The sequence below is a fragment of the Vitis vinifera genome, chromosome 4 (genome assembly GCF_030704535.1).
Source record: "Vitis vinifera cultivar Pinot Noir 40024 chromosome 4, ASM3070453v1".
Lineage (NCBI taxonomy): Eukaryota > Viridiplantae > Streptophyta > Magnoliopsida > Vitales > Vitaceae > Vitis > Vitis vinifera.
Window position 1 is genome coordinate 5,560,416 of NC_081808.1, and position 21,780 is coordinate 5,582,195.

A 21,780-nucleotide genomic window follows, 5' to 3' on the forward strand; every position below is an offset into this window, starting at 1 on the left:
CTAAAAGTTCATGGGTTAGGCCCCCTTCTTGCTCCAATGCATCAAAGTTAACTAAATCAGATAATATATCTTCTTTCCTTTTACTTAGCTCTCCAAAAGAAGCCTTATTCCACACTTTCAATTTGGCTTTAACGAACTGTAATTTCCTCATGAACTTGTGCCCTTCCCACCCATTTCCTTGAAACTCCCTCCACCATCTTCCAAAATTCTCCTTAAAACTAGGATGTTGCAACCACATATTTTCAAACCTGAACGGCGTTGGACCCCACTTGAACGGATTAGTTTCCAAGACAATCGGCCAATGATCCGATGTCCATCTTGGTAGTACTCCTTGAATACTTTGAGGAAATGCTTGTTCCCACTCATTTGAGTACAGGAAACGATCTAATCTCTTGCAAACTGGATTCACTTGCATGTTTGACCAAGTAAATAATGCACTCCTTAAAGGTAAATCTATCAATTCGCAATCACTTATGAAATCATCAAAATCCTTCATGCTTGGGGTTAATCTAGAACCGCCCAATTTTTCTGAACTTCTCCTTATGACATTAAAGTCACCTCCCACACACCAACGCGGAGAAGCCAGCCCAGCAATGTCTGAAAGCTCCACCCAAAAATCCTTCTTGAGAGCTGAGATGTTTGGGCCATAAACTGCCGATAGCCACAGAGATTCGTAACCGTTCAATGCAAACTTGATTGAGACCGAAAAAGAACCTAACACTACCTCCTCCCTGCTCAATTTTTTAGCATCCCATATGATCAAAATTCCACCCGAAGCCCCACATGCCGGAAGGGCTGCCCAATCCTTATTCCTGGCTGTCCAGACACTACCCACAAATCTTCTATCACACTCTTCCTTTTTTGTTTCCTGAAACATCACTACATCCGGCTTTTCTGATCTCAGAAAATCCTTAACCACCCTTCTCTTTTTCTTTGAGCCCAATCCCCTGGTATTCCAACTGATTATCTTCATGTGAAACTATTGTGACCCTAAACTCCGAACCAAAACCAGATAGTCTCACAATCCTGTGGAGCATCTGCTCTTCCTCCTGGAATATACCTTGATATCCAGATTTTTTAAAACCTCGCGTACTTTTGCCATTTTCCTAGGGGACAGTCCTTCTATTTGGAACTCGCCCGAAGGAGAGCCCGCAATACCTCCCAAGTGAACTGTAGCCTTACTGGACTCCTTGCAAGGTGATCTTAAAATAGCTGAGAGAGAATTGACACTCTCAGACATCTGGTAAGGACAAGCAGGCTGGATCACCTCCGTTTCCATTTCTAAACTAGGAATATCAACCGGAAAATGACCTTCATCGTTGCCTTTTTTGGAAAAAAATTTAGAGATTACTCGGTTTTCCATGGGTGCCAGAGATTGAGAAGATGAGTCGGGGGACATGGGGGTAGAGGGACACTGAATGTGTACGGGAGGATTCAAGAGGGAATTAGAAGAGGGTATAAGTGGATGTATGGAATTAAAAAGTGAAGACGTTACCTCCAGATTTTCCGCAACCCTCGGAACACAGTTCCCTATCAAGCTAGGCCCTTTACCTCTGGTTTCTGGCGAAGAAGGCTTAACAATGACTGCTGAGCCACGAGAATCAGACCCCACTCGGCCCAAAAAACCTTCCATATCTTCGTTGGATGAAAAAATTTTCAGATCTGCTTCCTTTATCGGCGACGAGTCCCTTTCCCCTAAATTTTCCTTGCGAGGCCTTGATAAACACGGAGAAAAGAGAGGGCTTGCATTTAATCCTCTGTTTGCCTGAGATTCGGCGCCTAAATCATCTGTCTTTGGGTCCTCTTCGCTGTCCACCTTGATTTTTCCGCGCGAAGTGGGCTCGCTATTGCTCCGGATACCTTGTCGGTGCTCTGAGCTTGGGGGAAAGAAAGTTGACCACCGCTTCCTTGAACCGTGCAACACCTTCTTCTCCGCTAACCTGCTCGACTGAAACTCGAGGAGTCCAGGAGCTGATTTCACCTTTTCGTTTGCAGAAGAAGCGTCTTCTTCTTCCTCGCGTGACGACGCCGCTGTAACAACTGGGGTAACCCCATCTGGGCTTAGGCCCAAGCCCAGCATGCCTTTAATCTTGCAGCCCATTACAGCTCCACTTGGATCAGTCTTTGCCAGCAACTGGGCCTTCCTCTCTCGGGCCCGACAGCCCATATCAGCACTAGCCTCATCTTCTCCGGCCCGAACTTCTCCTTCTTCTCCAATCCCGTCCATCCCATCTGTTGATTTCAAACGAGACTGTGACGGGAGCTGGCAGCCCTTACCCCTATTTCCCTCCTTCCTATGTCTGTTATCCTCCCCGACACGATACCTTCCCTCCTCCGTTGATCTTCCGCACTCCCCTTGCCTTCCTCCACCTATCTCCATGTGAGAAGCGACAGCCACCCGAGTCGACTCATCCTTCTCGCTACCTCTCCGTCTTTCTTCATCTCCGACCACCACCACGACGACTGTGAACGCCCAATCCCCATCCGTCACCTCTAACATGGCTGGAAGGATTGCCCTATCCCTCATTACAATCTTTAATCTCGCACTGCTGAGATCGAATAACTTCAGCGTCCGCCAATCAATTTCTTTTACAGACCCCCATTGATCCACTATCTTCTTCAGGTGAACCTCCGACCATAGGTGAAATGGCAACCCCCTTAATTCGATCCATCCTTCTCTAAATTTCCGGTCTAATTCCGCATTTTCCTTCGGCGACCATCTTCGCAGCTGAATAATGTTCCTTTCCCCAACCCTTAACTTCCTCAGATCATGGAGGAATAAGGCTTCCTTGGTTGTTTCAACGAAAAATACACCTTTTCCAGCTGAAAAGGGTACAATCGTTACAACTCCATTCTTCCCTAAGCTTCTCGCCACCAATCTTCCAACCTCAGCCCAATTCTCCCTGTCAAACTTGCTTTCACATATCACAGCACGCGCCCACCTCCCCACTGGAACTAGACCACCTCCTCTTGGTCCTTCGTCACTAACTGTCTTCGCGTATGATCTGTGCATCGAGCCTGCTTTGTAGTGAGGCCAGCTTTCCCCTCTTAAATTCCTTCCTTTTTCTTCTGCATACGGATAGGGGACCACCAGCATTGTATCTAACGCATTTTTGAGACTCTCCCAACCTCTGCCCTTGTCGCCCTCAGGAATGATCAGAACGGAAGGTTTTCTGTTGGTAGCAAACTCCGAGATCCTTATGAACCTTCCATGATTGTTGAAGCCAACTTCCAACAGATGAGCCCTGCATTTTCCCCTGAACTTTTTGTTGAACCCCATATGACTCTTCAATGCTATGGCTTTCTTCAAGTATTCAACCAACCACCCAACTGCTTCCTTTTCAAAACCTAATGCAAAAACAGAGCCTCTACTTATCTCTGTCATCGAACACCATTCACCTCCTTGATCTCCTTCCAGCCTAATCAAGAAGGTCTTCCTCTCAATCAGGACCTTTACCGTCTTCCTCTCAACCACCTCACTTCTCATGATATTTTACTTCCTGTGAGGTGGATTTTTTTACTCAATCTAGTGCACTTACCATGAGAAACCCATTCTGACAATCAAAACAATCCATCCTTCCAATTAGGTGATAATGCACTATAGTCTTTACTAGATTGTCCAAATCCATGAACCGACTGTGAACCAATAATCATCTTACAAGGAACCCATAATTTGTATCTTCTATGTAACTCCTAATACACTCAAGTCATGTGCAATGTAAGAGATTCATTGTGTATGCTTAGATAAGCAAGTAATGCATATGGGATAATAAAGGGAAACCAAGAAACATAAATAAATGAATTTATTAATGAATCTAGAACTATTACATTATGTCATGCTTTATAGGGCTCTATCCCAACACGAGACATGGTTTCCATCCACTTGGCTTTTCTTGTATTTGGAGTGGGTCATTGTATTTGGTGTTGAAGCTAGTGGACACAAGTGGACCCTTATTCACACCATATCTGAATAAGTAAAAGTGAGCAAGCATGGAATCGTTTAAATTGGATTACGATCATGTGCAGCTTGAACTTTTGACCTGTCATCAAGGGATTCTCTGTCTGGTCTTTTAGTGGCTTCTGCACTAGATGCAGACCTAGGGAATGCTGCTTTCAATTGATATCATAAGACCTCATTCGAATTGTTCATTGATGGAAATTTTTCATATTTTTAAACCTCAGATTTATTTCTATTGTGGCTTTTTTGGACATTTATGCTTTCTAGATTGTTGTATTCTGTACTTTTCTCTTTTCAGTTTTTTAGTTTTCATAAATTAACCTTACACTGTATGCTGTATAGGTAGCAAATTTTGAATATATTGATGAAGTAGAAGCTGTAGTAGAAGAGGAAGTACAAAAGGCTCCTGTGGAGAACAAAGCTGCTGTCAACAATTCTGAAAGAACAAGTTATTGGGAAGAGTTATTAAGAGACAGATATGAAGTTCATAAAATTGAAGAGTTTAATGCTTTGGGCAAGGGAAAGAGAAGCCGTAAACAGGTACCATTATGTTCTATAAGCCATTTTGATAGAAAAGCATAAATTTCATTATCATAAGTTATTTAAATTGGTTCACAAAGCTTCAGTTTTTCTAAGGGCATATGTTTTTTAAAAGAGTTTGGAAGCCCCTTAGGTCTGACTAAGGTGCAAAGGAGTTGGGGTGGGGATGGAGAGATCCCAGGTTCAATTCCATGCAAAAAGGAAAATTTATCCATTAAAAATTGTTCTTTAAAAAGTTTAAATTATCTGTACTGTTTCTATGCTGAAGAAGTTTTTTCATCCTTGTGCTTGTGTGTTTTAAATTCTAATTTTTTTTAAAATAAGAGTTTTATTAACTTTACTCATTTTGGAAAAGGAATTAACTTTTGAACTTTCATAGAATTAAATCTTTATTTGCATAGTTCTGCCGCTACACTTGAAAATTATTTAATAGGAAGATACAAATTTCTGTCTTACTTTTGCTTTTCAAGTTTTCTTGGCAAGTTCTTCTGACCAATGTCTCACTTAATTAATGGTGGCACTGTTCTGATTCCTGATTTCCGTTTTTTTTCTTGTCTGCTGTGCCCTTGTAACTCATCTAGATGGTATCTGTTGAAGAAGATGACCTTGCTGGTTTGGAAGATATAAGCTCTGAAGGTGAGGATGATAACTATGAAGCTGATCTGACTGATGGTGAAACAACATCAGCTGGAGTTCCATCTGGGAGAAAGCCTTACAGAAAGAAAGCTCGGGGTATCTTTTTCCCGACAGTATTATCTTGATGAGCTATTGACAATAATTTGATGATTATGTATTGATGATAGCCGTGTTTCAATGAATTCATTTCCAGTGGACAATATGGAACCACTCCCTCTGATGGAAGGTGAAGGCAGATCATTTAGAGTACTGGGATTCAATCAAAATCAAAGGGCTGCATTTGTCCAAGTTTTGATGAGGTTTACTCTTACATATGTAATATCTTACTATATTTTAGTCACTCTTTCTGTGTGTATGTTTGTGTGGGTTCACGGGCACAAATTTTCCTGATAGCTTAATAGTTTTTAATTTTTTTAAATGTATGGATATGCACATATTTTTTTGTTTTCCATTAATTGTTGTGGCTGGGTTTTACAGGTTTGGGGTTGGGGAGTTTGACTGGGCAGAGTTTACACCCCGCTTGAAGCAGAAAACTTTTGAAGAAATTAAAGAGTATGTGGTTTAACTTTGGATTCGTGTTTGAAAGCTTATCTTTATGTATTAAATAATTGCAGTAGTCATATTTTTTTGCAATAATGTTGTTTCATGATTTATGGCCTAAACTGATTGTACCATGGCTAAACTGCAATTGAATTTCCTGTGCAATTGGAGTTCTTTGATATTTCTGCATATGCATGGTTTAATCCTGTACTGCTATGAAACTTGGTACCATCTAGGGTTCTAACTCTTAAGTCAACTCAATTTAACAAGGCCTTATCCCAAAATTGTGTGTATTGGAATTGTTTGAAATTTCTGCTTCCATGTGATACTTTCTATGCAACTTGGTACTCTTCTAGGCTTTCACTGTGTTGTTGCATCTCACTGTTTTCACCCTGAAAACATAATCATTTGCATAATATCTAGTTGCTCTGCTGTCTCATCTCGCTGCACCACCATTGTGTCTCAATGCTATCACTTTTGCATCTTGCCATCAGCCTTGCCATTGCCACTGCTTTTTGTGCGGTCTTGCAACTTCTTTCTCTAGGTTTTAACCATCCTAGAAGCTTTTCTAAATTTAAGACAACCTGATGAACACAATTTCAACCTGAGATGAGAAAAATGAGGCAAGGTTGAGCCTAGGTTGACTTTCAACCCACCTGATTTTGTTGCCTTGTGTGTGTGTATTTTGTGCCACCATTGCATCTTAGTGCCATGCTTTTGCATCTTGTCATCACCCTTGCCATTGACACTGCTTGCATCTTGTTATGGGGTTGCAACTTCTCTCTCTTCCCTCATAGTTCTCTATATATAGGTTTTAACCACTCTAGAAGCTTTTCTGAATTTGAGACAATCGATGAACCCAAGCTCAACCTGAGATGAGGAAAAATGAGGCCAGATTGAGCTTGGATTGGCTTTTGAACTGCTTGATTTGCAGCCTTGTGTATGTGTGTGTTCATTACATATTTATATAATGTTTTTGCACATACTTATATTTCATAGAGGGGAACATGTTTATATGTGCCTGTTGCATCTGCATGGCATGTTATAAGTTCATCTAAGTGAAACACTAGCATGGAAATTGTAATTTGTTCGAAGCGAAAATTTGTTAATAATTAAGCAATTAAAAACATAAGCTTAATTTAAAGATCAAATTTTTATTTAACTATTAAAAATTTGAATCCATTATTGGGAATTCAGTAAGCAAGTTCAAGTCTGGGTACTTTCTTCTTTATATCTTTGCCAATTGTGTGGAAAAAAGGAAAAGGAAAGAAGCTAACCACTGTCCAAATATAAAAAATTAAGAACTGGAAACAGAAAATGATGGATTAAATTGAAGTTTAATTGAAAAAGGAAATAAAATAAACTGTAATCCAAAGACGGTTCAGGATTTATTATTATTATTATTATTATTATTATTATTAAATTAGATTATTATTACATTGAATTAGATTCACATGAAGTTATTTTATTATTATTATTATTATTATTATTATTATTATTATTATTATTATTATTATTATTATGATTATGATTATTTGTTTATTTATTTATCTTTTTGGGTGGGGTGGGGGCGCACTAAAATTAGATTCACATGAAGTTTCATTTTTTGTTTTTAGTTGTAAAGTTGTAGCCATCTGGGGTATTAATATGGTGAATATATTTTCTTATTCAGTTATGGGACTCTCTTCTTGGCTCACATTTCTGAAGATATAACTGACTCACCAACCTTTTCAGGTGATTCTTGTCTTCTGTACTGCTAGATTCGCTATGGATTCTTTGAGTTAATGCTATTCCTTTAAGAAATTACATTTCTTTGTTTGGCCTGCCACTAACTTTGTGTTCCTACATGGTCATAGATGGAGTTCCGAAAGAAGGACTTCGAATACCTGATGTACTTGTTAGGATTGCAGTCCTGCTTTTAGTAAGGGACAAGGTATTTTTTTTAAAAAAATTTTAAAATTTTTTATAATGGAGATTCTTACATGGATAATAAGTCTTTGTTCTTATAAGAGTTCTGTACCATCTATTCTGCATACAAATTTTGAAGCTCTTTTCATTGTGATTATATTTTACATTTTAAGCAGTTCATCTTTAGCACCCCCTTTCTAGGACTGTTTTACCCTTATATCCTAGTTACCATGTTGGATATACTCATGACAAGTTTGTTGTAGATATTATGATGTAGGACAACCCTAGGATAGTTGCCTACACTCAAATAGGTGTGGGCTAGGGTTTTTATTTTTAGGGTGTAAGGAGAAGAACAAGAAATAAAGTTTATGGTAGAGAAAAATAAAATAATAAAAAAAATCATAATAGAGAGAAATAAGATATGACAAAGAGATGGAAACTTTAGAGTCTCACTAAAGCCTTCTAGGAGTCTACCTAAACGAAAATCAATGGAGTCTCACCATTGAGGATTGCAACACTTGCAATAAAAAAACAAAAAAAAAAAACATAATATTATGAACATCAATCAATTCATTTTTTGATTTAATCAATTAGCCTTATTTATAGGTTTCTCTAAGAAATTCAAAGTCTACTAAGATTCTAATGGCCTATTATGACTCTAATTTGTATTATAACATCCAAAGTTACTAGGATTCTAATAGCCTATTATGATTCTAGTTTTAATTATCTTATAGCCTAATTAGTTAATCCTAATTTGACTCTAACAAATACTAATCCTACTTTAGTTTCAACTAATACTAATTTTAATTTAATTCCAAGTAATACTAATCCTAATTTAATTGCAACTAATACAAATTCCCTTTCTTGATATACATTTTAGAGATTCATCCTCATCAATTCCCCTTAACTTGAAAAAAAACTCGACCTCGAGTTTTAGTGATTTTCCGCAATCAATTGAAATCCCGAGCAATGTGTTTCACCCTTTCTTTCTTCATCGATTCTTTACCATGGTAAGACAAGACATCAAGATCTCTTGAACTTGTTTAATTTCATGCAAGGCAATTACTAAGCTTTAAAAAACTTTCCAATGTTATTTATGGTCTGGGACAAAATTGTATATAGATGATAGCCCTTTATTTTTAATCGACTTTTTTGATTGGTTGGGCTCTAGGTAAGGACGGGTGAGGTTTTTGTTTTCCTTCCTAATTTGCTCTTTTTAGCCTTTTGGCACCTGCTGTATACTTCCCATATGCTTTGGGTTGCCCTCCAGGCTTCCTTTTCTATGTAATATATTCTCTTTTGTGTTAAAAAAAAATATATTCTCTTTTGTGTTTACGCATAAAAATAAAAAAAAAACTTTCCAATGTTGTAAAACAATTTGATAGTTCTTGAAATAATTATATCTCATCAACAAGCTTGTGGAAAGTTGCCTCCCAGACTCTTCTTGCAAATTATCTTTTGGAAGAATAAGATTCTTGAATTCCCTATATTCAAAAGAAATTTCAGCAGATTCTTCATGTTTACCACTACTCGTGATAATGTTTTGCTTTAGGAATTCAAGCATCGGTTTTTCTGAAACTTCTATAGCTTCTTTGAGCTCTTCTACTGGTTGATCTAGGATCAGTTCCATCACCTCTTGTATTTTAGATTCATCATTGATGATTTCTTCCTTCTCACTAGTAACTTTGACTTGCTTTTTAATAGGAGTATTTGATTTTAAGGGTGCCAATTTTTCCTTTGGTTGCTTAAGTGGTGGAATTTCCTTCATTGGACGAAGGATCTTCTTATGCCTATTGCGCACAAGTGTGTAAGTATTCTCATATCCATCATGTTGGACCCTTTCATTAAAAAAGTTAGGGTCTTCCAAGTATAATATGAGCAACTTTCATCGACAAAACGTCACACCATGTTGATAACTCAAAATTATTATCGAAATTAAATGTCACTAGACAACGAGAACTCACCAAAATAGATGTGTCATTTACCTATGCTATTTGATTGGGATTTGGATGATCTTCTGTCTTTAGATTAAGTTTCTCAACAAGCTCCTCTGAAACTAGATTAGAACAACTTCCTCCATCAATAATCAAAGTACATAGCCTCCCTTGGCAAGCAACACAGGTTTGGAAGATGCTAATATGTCGCTAATTCTCCTTTTCGTTTAGCCTTGGTATGTTCACCAATGGTTGCATAAAAAAGTTGTAGCCTTCGACCATGTTTGCATACGTTGCTCCACTCCTCAATTGCATATGCCCTCATGCCAAGAACTTTCACTCTAATACTAAAACTAATGTGGGACAACCTTAGTATGGTTACTTACACTCGAATAGGTGGGCTAGGGTTTTTATTTTTAGGGTGTAAGGAGGCTAACAAGGAATAAAGTTTATGGTAGAGAAAAATAAAATAATAATAATAAAAAAAGATACGACGAAAAAGAGATGGAAAACGTAGAGACTCACTAAGGCCTTCTAAGAGTCTCATCTATATGAAAATCAATGGAGTCTTACCATTGAGGATTGTAACACTTGCAATAAATCATTAACATTAATCAATTCATTCTTTGATTTACATCGATTAACCTTATTTATAGACTTCTCTAAGAAATCCAAAATCTACTAGGATTCTAATAACTTGTTATGACTCTAATTCTTATTATAACATCCAAAGTCTACTAGGATTTTAATAACCTATTATGACTCTAATTCTAATTATCTTATAACCTAATTAACTAATCTTAATTTGACTCTAACAAATGCTAATCCTACTTTAATTCCAACTAATACTAATTATAATTTAATTCCAACTAATATTAATCCTAATTTAATTCCAAGTAATACCGATCCTACTTTAATTGCAACTAAGACAAATTACATTTCTTGATGTATATCTTAGAGATTCATCCACATCATATTGGGTTACTGGTTAGCATTGCTTTATGATGTAAAAAATGTCTACATCCGACCTTAGATTGTGGCGCTAAATTAATTTGTAGAGTAAGGTGCTCTATTTTACTTCAGTTGTCAAATAACATATGAATAACTGCTTAAATAGCACAAGTAAATCAAGAGCTAGTACGTCTGGGACTATGATTTGGAATTTTTTTCCTTCACATCCATGGCTGATAAGGTCATTCCCTTTCCTCCAAAAACACAAAGATTTAATTAAAGGAGTTTTTAGAGACCGCTTGAAGGAATTAAATCCTAGTTTCAATATCACCTTCTTTTACGTTCTCTTCTTTTTCTCCATATCTTCCCCTTGCAAGCACATTTTTTGTGTCATACTTTCTCATCGTTGTGCCTTCTTATGATTGAGGGTGCTCACATGTTAGCTTTGTACACTTCTTCATGGTAAATTTCCTTTTTCTTTTTGTTCTTGCATTTGTGCACCTTCTTTCAAACTTTCCTTCTAACATGTTTGCCTTCCATCAATCCTTCTTTTTAAATACTAATTTGCATGTTTTTTGGTTATCACTAGTTTTAGTGTTGATATTAGCCCTCTATTGCCAGTGGCTCATAACTTGAAAACTACCATAATTTTCTGTCCTGTCATCTCTTTTATAGTTTTATTTTCTTATTTACCGGCAGTTTTATGTTGAAACTGTCAGAGTGACAAGAGTTTTGATTTTTGTAGCTAGTTCCATTTTTGTTGAGAATTTTTATTTAGCCTCATATTATTTATTTTAAACCATTGTGGATGATTTTTCTGTTGAAACTATTCCTAGCCTGCATCACTCTTCATGCAAAACTGGATGGGTGAGTTCCAATGCCTTAGGTGCACGTAATAGAAACCTGGTAGAGAAAAGGAGATGCTACTTAACTTTGGAATGGAAAAAAACAGTGACTAAAGTGGTACAAATCTAAGGTTTAGGATGGTTACAAGTAAAACCAAATTAATTCAAATCCAATATTTATCATCGTAAAAGAGTGGTTAATGTTAACACAACATGCAGCTCAAGCAAAGTTTTAATTCTATATCTAAGAGACTGACTAGGAGACTAAAAGGCACATTGATTAAATTGTCACCTTAAGACATACATTTCTTGACAGACAACTCCCACCATGTGCTCTATATGATTTTCCCTTTTACTTATCTTTTCTTCATGTTTTAAAATGGTTAAAACATTGGCAAGTTTTTTGGAGCTTCTTATTTATAGGTGTAAGCCACAAGCCATATTCTTCATTACTTAAGACAGATTAATTAATAATAAGATAAAGCTTATGCAACATGCTAAACATCTTGATTAAATGAATAAAATAATGTTTATTGTGAATAGTGCTTTGAATGAGATTTAGGGTATTTATGACAAAAATTTTGAATGAAGCCTCTACCTTGCTCTAGAAGCGGGCTGCCCTTCTTTGTTTCCTTCTAGCTGCATTTGGAATGTATGGGTGCAGCCCAAGATTAGCTTTTTTGCGTGGGAGGCTACGTGGGGCAAAGCCTTAACCCTAGATCTTATTTAGAAAAGAGGATGGGCCTTGGCAAATAGATGTTTTTTGTGCCTTGAGAAAGAGGAGACCATAGACCATCTTCTTCTACATTGTACAAAAACAAGGGTCTTATGGGATTTGCTCTTTAATTTGTTTGGGGTGTCATGGGTAGCCTTCATCAGTTAGAGAGACTCTCCTTAGTTGGCATGGTTCTTTTGTGGGCAAAAAGCGCAAGAAGGTGTGGAGAGCTGCTCCCCTTTTCATTTTTTGGACAGTTTGGAAGGCGAGAAATAGATTGACCTTCAAGGATGATGTGTTGTCAATCCAGAGACTCAAATACTCTTTTGTTCTTTCTCTTTGGTCAAAGGCTAAGTTGTTTATAGTTGATTGCCCTCTAACTATAATTAGTTTTATTGATTGGTTGGGTTCTAACTAAGGTTGTTTGTTGGGCCGGCTGGGTGTTTTTCTTCTTTTTTGGCCGTTTTGGCGGTGGGTGTATAGGTATTGTATACCTTAAGTCACTTTTTTGGTGCCTCTTTTTATTTTAGTTCTTTTCTTACCTATCCAAAAAAAAAAATTGAATGAAGTGTTTGTACAAAATAAAATGAGATGACACCATCATAGGGGAATCAGTTAAGTAGGATCCATGTTGACATGATGTGCCACAGTTATCTAATTCTAAGTTCATTTGTACACAACAAACTCAAATGTCAGATTTATGATTGTTTCAGCAACTTACTAATACTATTTGTTTTTTTCATGTGTGACGTGTACATTACTACCCAGTTAATCTTTATTTTGCATTATCCAGGGTAATTTCATTTTTTTCTTCTTGTGGAATTATAGGTAAAACTTGCTTTAGAAAAGCCAGGGGCTCCTCTTTTCGAGGATGATATTGTATCACGCTTCCCTGGATTGAAAGGTGGAAGACATTGGAAGGAGGAGCATGATTTATTACTACTGCGTGCAGTAATAAAGTATGTTTAACTACTGAAGTTTTTCAATGCTATGCACAGTAACTGCAATAATTTTTTTCTTGTTCTGTAGTTGACTTGTATCCATGGTTTCAGATTATATTTTAATGGCTGTAGCTTACATTTCTAAGCATTTATGCATCCAAATTATTAAGTTATTCACGAGGAAACTAACTGTAGCAGAACTAGACCTGTTGGTTATAAACCCAGATGCACTTGTGTTAATTTGCAGACTATACTTCTTAATACGGTATGAAATGTATATATGATTCTCATAACCTGAAGGTCTCATGTCATTATTTGCAGCCAATTTCTCCTTATCCATTGGATTCCAAATTTATTTTCATCAATTTTGTAAAGTACACTGGGTTTCTTTTTCTTTATTCTTATTTATTTATGTCTTTGAAATAGTGCCATGCACTTTGTTCCAGACTGCTGTTTTATATTTTTTTCATATGCATTTTACACATCTTTTTGCTATTGAGAAAAGATTGGTTCTTGAATGACTCAAGCCTTAAGAACTTGAATAAATTTTAGAAGTGTATTGGCTCTGAAATGGAAGTTTTATAAACACAAATACTTCGATTGTATGTGTGCTTTGTCAGAAGTTTCAGCAGGGAAGTTTTGGGCTCGAGTAGGATCATTAGACAAACTTGAAAATACTGCTGGACCAAGAAATTATGAAATTTGATGGTTTAATTGTCTTTTCATTATCGTTTATTTTCTGAATTTACCTTTTGAACCCTAAGGCATGGATATGGAAGATGGCAAGCTATCGTTGATGACAAAGACTTGAAAGTTCAAGAAGTGATTTGTCAAGAGCAGAATCTCCCCTTCATAAATTTTCCTGTCCCAGGAGGTTCTCAAGCACCAGATGGGACCCATACAGCTAATTCTGAAGCACCTGGAAACCAGACAAAAGGAACAGGCAGTGGGACTGATTTAGCCCCTGATGTTACACAGGGAGGAACTGATGCTTCAAACAGAGCACAGCTGTATCAAGATTCTTCTGTCTTATATCATTTTAGAGAAATGCAGAGAAGACAGGTTGAATTTATTAAGAAAAGGGTGCTTCTATTGGAAAAAGCTCTCAACACCGAGTACCAGAAAGAATACTTCGTAAGTCCATTTCCATGCTCAAGTGCCATTATATTTTGAATGGTGTTGTATGTTCTATAGAAATAAATTTTAAACATGGCTACATCAAGTGTGTTACTGGAAAGCAATTTCAAGGAGGCTCACTAGTAATGTCCTGTAGAGTGTGTTCTAATAGCATAGTTAGAATGTCCTTTCTGCAAAAGAATAAAGATAAATAATAATGATAATAATAATAACAATAACAATAACAATAACAATAATAACAATAAAATAAATAAATAAAAAGTATTTGAGTTTGGAAAATTGTTTCAGGACAGGAAAAGAAATGTTCGAGAGATGCTTGTTCCCCATTCTTCTTTGTCTCCTAATTATGAGGAGCCCAAAACCCCACCTTCTTCAGAAAGGACCTAGAATGACGTAGTTATCATCAGACACCAAGGAAAAATTAATTGGTGTCTCATTTTAGTTGGAGCTCATTTTTAACCAGCAGTCCATTAAAAGACCACGTGGTCCACACCTGCTGGTTCCATAGCAGTCACCAGAGTTTGAACATGTATCTCCTTATGGTATTACCTTTTAGTCTCCAAATGATCATTTCTTCTCACATATGTGAAGAAATCCTTGCACTTACCTTGTAGATCACTACACAACTTCACTATGGAAGTTTACTTGCAGTCATTTTTTGTTGAAATTTCTGACACACCTATCCTTAGTTTTTATTCCACGTGTTACCTTGGTTTCTTTTTACCTTCATTTCTGTTATGAGTCATATTGATTATTTAATCTTTCAAAATGGCCATACAGTCATATTGATCCTTGTTGAACATGGTAAACTAAAGATCATTTGTACTGCAGACAGGATAGTTTAAAATAAATCGTTGTTACGCTTCTTAGCTTTGTGGTTCAGAAGATACCATCCAGGTAGCATATGAAGTGAATTTGGAAATGGTGCATAATTTCTAGATATATGGATTTGCAATAATTGGCAAGAAAATCTATTAATCATGAAATTTATCATTATATTTGTCGGGGTATGTTTATTTTATAGAACTCCGACCAGGAAGTTACTGAAAACCTATTGCTTCAGTTTCTATTCCCATCTTCAGAGCTATCGATCAACTTCTGTGTTCCTATGTAGGATGCAAATGTTCTGTAATAATATGATATGCTGTAAATATTTATCCCTTTCATTTCACTGGTTCTACAAGGAAATATAAGACATTTCCTGTCTACTGGACTTGTTTTCGTATCTATCATTTACTGCCTTTGTTTTCCTTATGTATTTAATTTCTGTGAACATTTGGAGACTGTCTAGCTGTCTATTTTGATTATTGCAAAATATTTTCTAAATGACGTATTACACATAATGAGCTGATGCCTAATATTCTGCTATACTGTTTGACTTCTTATAATTCATCTTCCTGATTTTAATCACAGGGTGACATAAAATCAAATGAGATTGCAAGTGAAGATCCTGAAAATGAAGCCAAGGTTATAGACATATCTAGTCCAAGCAATGTAGAGGTTGATGCTCAAATCATGGACCAGTTGCCTCGTATAGAAGTAATTGGTAAGTCTATTCATTCATTTCTTCTAGCTTTGCTCTGTTGGATCATGACTGAATCATCTATTCATTTTTAAGGGCACTGATGTAGTAAGCTCATACTTGCTACTATTATCTTAATCATTTATACTTCCATTCATTTTTATGCATCTCCAAACCTTTGCTGGTGCTTTCATGGGAAGAGACCCTTATACTTGGCAAGACAGATGCTTCACTGGTTTGGTGGGATACAATAGTTTGCCCTTTTCTTTTTATTAGGAAATTAATTAGGAAGGGGTTGCAATAGTTTGACATGAATGTTGTATTGCTCACTATTTTCTCAACTAAAGGAATGATAAGAATTCATAATGCTTAAACTGGTGTCTTGGAAGGGTTCGGGCATTTGAGATTCGAAAACTTTTGGAAAAGATAAACATTATTAGAGCATCAATGTCCCTTCATTTTAGATAAATCCCTTTGTCATGTCATATTAAGGATTGAAGTCAACTTGTTTCTTCTGCCCTTCACAAAAGATGGGTTTTGGGGAAACATGAATTGGTTGGATGAAGCGGTACATTTCTACAACAAGGTTCTTTGCCCTTGTCAATGGCACCCGGTCTAGTTTTTTCCAAAGCTCTAAGGGCTTAGGGATTGAAGTCAACTTGTTTCTTCTACCCTTCACAAAAGATGGGTTTTGGGCAAACATGAATTGGTTGGATGAAGCGGTACATTTCTATAGCAAGGTTCTTTACCCTTGTCAATGGCACTCAGTCTAGTTTTTTCCAAAGCTCTAAGGCAGGGGATCCCCTCTTGCCCTATTTATTTGTGATTGTTATGGAGGCTCTTAGTTGCCTTCTTAAGAGAGTTGTGATTAAAGGTTATTTTTCGAGTGAGGGGCAAGGGTGGTGCAAGGGTTCAAATCCTTCATCTGTTGTTTACTGATGACACTTGTGTTCTACGAGGCTTCACAGTATCAGATGACTTATTTAAGCTGGTTGCTTACTTGGTTCAAGGTCATATCAGGGTTGAGAATCAATCTGAATGAAAGTGAGTTGATTTCAATGGGGAGGATGGGAAACTTAGAAGATTTGGCCTTGGAGTTTGGTTTGTAAGGTGGGTGTACTCCCTTCCTCTTACTTGAGTCTTTCTTTGAGTGCCTTGTTTAAATCTGTGGTGGCTTCAAATTGGGTGGAAGAGAGGTTTTGTAAAAGGTTGGCCATGAAAAGATACAACATATCTCAAAAAGAGGGGAATACTTTGATTTGAAGCACTCTTTCTAGTATGCCTATATTCTATATGTCTTTGTTTTCCATGCCTAGGTCGATCATATTGAGGTTAAAACAGATTCAAAAGGATTTTCTTTGGGGTAGTGGGGCTCTCTTTCGAAAGCCACACTTAGGAAGGTGGATGGTTGTTTGTTTAGATAAAAGGAAGGGGGCTTGGGCGTTAAATGTCTATCAACGCTCAATAAGGCTCCCCTCTACAAATGGAGTTAGCTTTTTGTTGATGAAATTGGAAGCAAGTTATCAATGGAAAGAATGGAAAAGGAGGGTGGCACTCTCATTAAGTGATGGATGGGTATGGTGTTCGGTTACAAAAATCCATAAGGAAGGATTGAGATCTTTTGAGTAGTATGATTTCTTTCTTAGTTGTTAATGGTTGGAGAGTGTGGTTTTAGAAGGACAAGTGGTGCAGAGATGAACTGTTGTGTGTAACCTTTCCTTATTTATTTGCATTAGTCATTTCAAAAGAGGTGTTAGTGGCGGATGTTTGGAATTCATCAGTTGAAGGAGATGGTTGGACTTTTTGCTTCTCTAGGCTTTTCGGTGATTGAGAGATGGAAAGTATGGAGTGGTCCTTTTGAGACTTAAAGAGAAGAGGATGTGTAGGGATGAGGTAGACATGTTGCTTTGGAGCTGGGAGGTTCAGTCTCCTTTCCGATGAGCAAAACTCCTAGGTGCCATCTAAGGTGGGCTTCTTTACTTGGGAGGCAACATGGGGAAAGGTCTTAACTTCGGATCAAGGTTTGAGGAGAGGGTAGTCTTTAGCAAGTAGATATTTCTTTTGCCATTATGAAGAAGAATCCATTGACCACATCCTTGTTCATTGTGTAAAGACAAAGGTTCTTTGACAATTGCTTTTTGCACTCTTTTGCATGCCCTGGATTCTCTCCTTTACTGTTAAAGAGACCCTTCTTGGTTGGTATGGTTCTTTCATGGGCAAAAAGCGCAAAAAGGCTTGGAAGACGGCCCCCTTATGTGTCTTTTGGACAGTTTGAAAGGAAAGGAACAAAATTGCTTTTGAAAATGAGGAACTTTCAAATCAAAGGCTGAAAAACTCTTTTGTTTGTAATTTTGTGATGATGGACTAAGGTATTTATAGATGATGGTCCTTTGTCTTTAATTAACTTTATTGATTGGTTGGCTCTTTTCTCTTGGTTCTACGATTTGGCGAGTGGTGTATACTTTCCATATACTTTGGGATGCTCTTTTGGGGCCTCCTTTTTATATATACTCTTTTATTTTACTTATCAAATATATATATATATATATGTTGAATATAATGTATGTATAGTATACTATCTTTCCTTGTTAATATAGGTCACATGTATGGTAGTTAGGACTCCTAGCCTTGTATATATATCTCTCAATTGTAAGTAGAGATCAGATGAATGAAAATAAGGTTTTTCTCCTTTCTCTCTCTCTCTCTCAACATGGTATCAGAGCCAAAGGAGAAAACCTAATTTTTCGGTTTAGCCGTGTACTCAATTCCGGCGAACCCTCTCTTCCCGAACCACCCTGGACAACCTCATCGCCGTCGGATCTCCACCACGCCGACAACCCTTTCCGGCGAATTTTTCCGGCGACCTCTTTTCCGGGAACCGACCACATATTCCGAACCGCCGGAGGCTGATCTACACGCTAGTGGAAACCCCACCGGCAACCGGAGTCTCACGCGCCCCCACGCGCCGATCTTCCCCGTCGGACTGTCACCCACGCGCCGGCGCGTGACGGCGCGTGGCTCACTTTCCGGCCACGTCCGACACATCTCCAGGCTCGTCCGGCGGCGTCTTGGCCTTCTAGCCCTCCGGCAGCCCCCCCCCCCCGAGCCCTGCATCTCCACCTTTTGTTCTTTTTTTGGCTTTCTTGCCATTCCGACCACATCTGACAGGGCTTCCTCTCCATCTCCGAGGCTTGGGTACTGCTTCTCTTCCTCTCCAGGCACGTCACGACCTTTTTCTCCGTTGATTGCACCTCTCACAGCCGTGGTCTCACTGTTTGTCTCTCTCCGCCGAAATCTGCACCCATCTTAGGGCTCTCTTCGATCCAAATACGTGAATATGACCACCAAAAATCAGATCTTTACCTCTGTTCTCTCTGGATCTCCTCTGATTACCTCAGAGAAATTGATTGGCAGTGAGAATTATCTCTCCTGGTCTGCCTCTGTTGAACTTTGGTTTATGGGTCAAGGATATGAAGATCACTTGGTTACCCAGGAGGCAGATATCCCTGAGGTTGACCGCGTACAGTGGAGGAAGATCGATGCCCAGTTATGTAGTGTATTATGGCAATCGGTTGATCCCCGGATTCTTCTTCATCTTCAGGCCTATAAAACTTGTTTTAAATTTTGGACTCAGGCCAAAGGATTATACACGAATGATATCCAGCGTCTCTATAAGGTGGCTTCTGCTATTGTCCATCTCAGCCAACAGGACTTGGATCTATCTACTTATATTGGTCAGATTGCCTCTCTTAAGGAGCAGTTCTTGACTGTGATGCCTCTTACTCCTGATGTTGGGGCTCAACAAACGCAGCTTGACAAGTTCTTCAGGGTCCTTACTCTTATTGGCCTCCGTCCGGATCTTGAGCCTATTCGTGATCAGATTCTTGGTAGTTCATCAGTTCCGTCCTTGGATGACGTGTTTGCTCGCCTCCTCCGTCTCTCGTCCACACAGACTTTGCCATCTGCTAGCGCTTCAGATTCTTCTGTGTTAGTTTCTCACACTACCTCTCGAGGAGGACGCAGTGGTACCCGAGGTAGAGGCCAACGTCCTCATTGCACCTATTGCAATAAACTTGGCCACACTCGTGATCGTTGCTATCAGTTACATGGAAGACCTCCTCGCACTGCCCATATGGCCCAGTCCTCTGATTCTCCGCTGCCTCAGCCTCCGAGCTCCTTTGCATCTCAGACATCTCAGGCTTCTATTGCCTCTGTTGCCCAGCCTGGTAATGCCTCTGCTTGCCTTACCCACACATCGTCTCTTGGACCCTGGATTCTAGATTCTGGAGCATCTGATCACCTATCTGGTAATAAGGATCTTTTCTCCTCTATTACTACTACCTCTGATTTACCTACTGTTACCTTAGCTAATGGTTCTCAAACTGTGGCTAAAGGTATTGGTTTGGCCCTTCCTCTGCCTTCTCTACCTCTCACTTCTGTCCTTTATACTCCTGAATGTCCTTTTAATCTTATTTCCATCAGCAAAATCACTCGTACTCTTAATTGCTCTATTACCTTTTCTGATAAATTTGTGACCTTGCAGGACCGGAGTACGGGGAAGACGATTGGCATAGGACGTGAGTCTCAAGGCCTCTATCACCTCACCTCAGATTCATCTCCTGCAGTTTGCATTTCCACTGATGCTCCTCTCCTCATTCACAATCGTCTGGGCCACCCTAGTCTCTCCAAGTTCCAGAAGATGGTTCCTCGTTTTTCCACTTTGTCGTCGCTTCCGTGTGAGTCATGTCAGCTTGGGAAACATACTCGTGTCTCGTTCCCAAAGCGTTTGAATAATCGGGCAAAGTCTCCTTTTGAGCTTGTCCACACTGATGTTTGGGGTCCTTGTCGGACTGCGTCTACTTTAGGATTTCAGTATTTTGTCACTTTCATTGATGACTATTCTCGATGTACTTGGTTATTTTTAATGAAAAATCGAGCTGAGTTATTCTCTATTTTCCAGAAATTTTATACTGAAATCCAAACCCAGTTCAATATTTCTATTCGTGTGTTACGCAGTGACAATGCCAGGGAATATTTTTCAGCCCAATTTACTTCGTTTATGTCTCATCATGGAATTCTTCATCAGTCTTCTTGTGCTCATACTCAACAAAATGGGGTAGCTGAACGCAAGAATCGACATCTTGTTGAGACAGCTCGTACTCTCCTCCTCCATAGTCACGTTCCTTTTCGTTTTTGGGGGGACGCTATTCTTACCGCTTGTTATCTGATTAATCGTATGCCCTCTTCTGTCTTACACGATCAGATTCCTCACTCCCTTCTTTTCCCTGACCAACCACTTTATTTCCTTCCTCCTCGTGTCTTTGGTTGTACTTGCTTTGTTCATATTCTCACTCCTGGACAGGACAAGCTTTCCGCCAAAGCCATGAAGTGCCTCTTCTTGGGATATTCCAGACTTCAGAAGGGTTATCGTTGTTATTCCCTTGAGACTCATCGGTACTTTATCTCCGCTGATGTCACCTTCTTTGAGGACTCACCATTCTTTTCCACCACTTCTGAGTCTCTTCCCGTTTCTGAAGTCTTGCCCATTCCCATTGTCTCCCCACCTGAAGCTATGCCCCCTCGACCACTTCAGGTTTATCATCGTCGCCCACGTGTCGTTGCTCCTCTCCCTTTTCCTGAGGCACCTGCTGACTCACTTCCTATCCCTTCGGCTTCACCTGCCCCGGCTCTGCCTTCTCCTCATGACTTACCCATTGCTGTTCGGAAAGGTACTCGCTCTACTCGTAACCCTCATCCTATTTACAATTTTTTGAGTTATCATCGATTATCTTCACCCTATTCTGCTTTTGTTTCTGCTATATCCTCTGTTTCTCTTCCCAAGAGCACCCATGAAGCTCTTTCCCATCCAGGCTGGCGACAGGCAATGGTGGATGAAATGGCTGCTCTGCACTCTAATGGCACTTGGGATCTTGTTGTTTTACCCCATGGTAAATCTACAGTTGGTTGTCGTTGGGTCTATGCAGTTAAGGTTGGTCCTGATGGTCAGGTTGATCGCCTTAAGGCCCGCTTAGTTGCTAAAGGCTATACTCAAGTTTATGGTTCTGATTATGGTGACACATTCTCCCCTGTTGCCAAGATTGCTTCTGTCCGCTTGCTTCTCTCCATGGCTGCTATGTGCTCTTGGCCTCTTTA

General features: G+C 38.7%; 1 protein-coding gene across 1 annotated transcript in view; it reads left to right on the forward strand.

The window, feature by feature from the left end:
• The window catches only part of LOC100261114 (CHD3-type chromatin-remodeling factor PICKLE), a 68,471-nt gene that overhangs the window by 42,818 nt on the left and 3,873 nt on the right, over positions 1 to 21,780 (forward strand). The window contains exons 21-29 of the mRNA XM_002282882.5: positions 4,301 to 4,498; positions 5,080 to 5,230; positions 5,328 to 5,433; positions 5,612 to 5,686; positions 7,347 to 7,408; positions 7,531 to 7,607; positions 12,856 to 12,986; positions 13,733 to 14,102; positions 15,519 to 15,651. Of these exons, the coding sequence (XP_002282918.2) occupies positions 4,301 to 4,498; positions 5,080 to 5,230; positions 5,328 to 5,433; positions 5,612 to 5,686; positions 7,347 to 7,408; positions 7,531 to 7,607; positions 12,856 to 12,986; positions 13,733 to 14,102; positions 15,519 to 15,651 (1,303 nt within the window). The remainder of the gene's footprint in view (positions 1 to 4,300; positions 4,499 to 5,079; positions 5,231 to 5,327; positions 5,434 to 5,611; positions 5,687 to 7,346; positions 7,409 to 7,530; positions 7,608 to 12,855; positions 12,987 to 13,732; positions 14,103 to 15,518; positions 15,652 to 21,780) is intronic.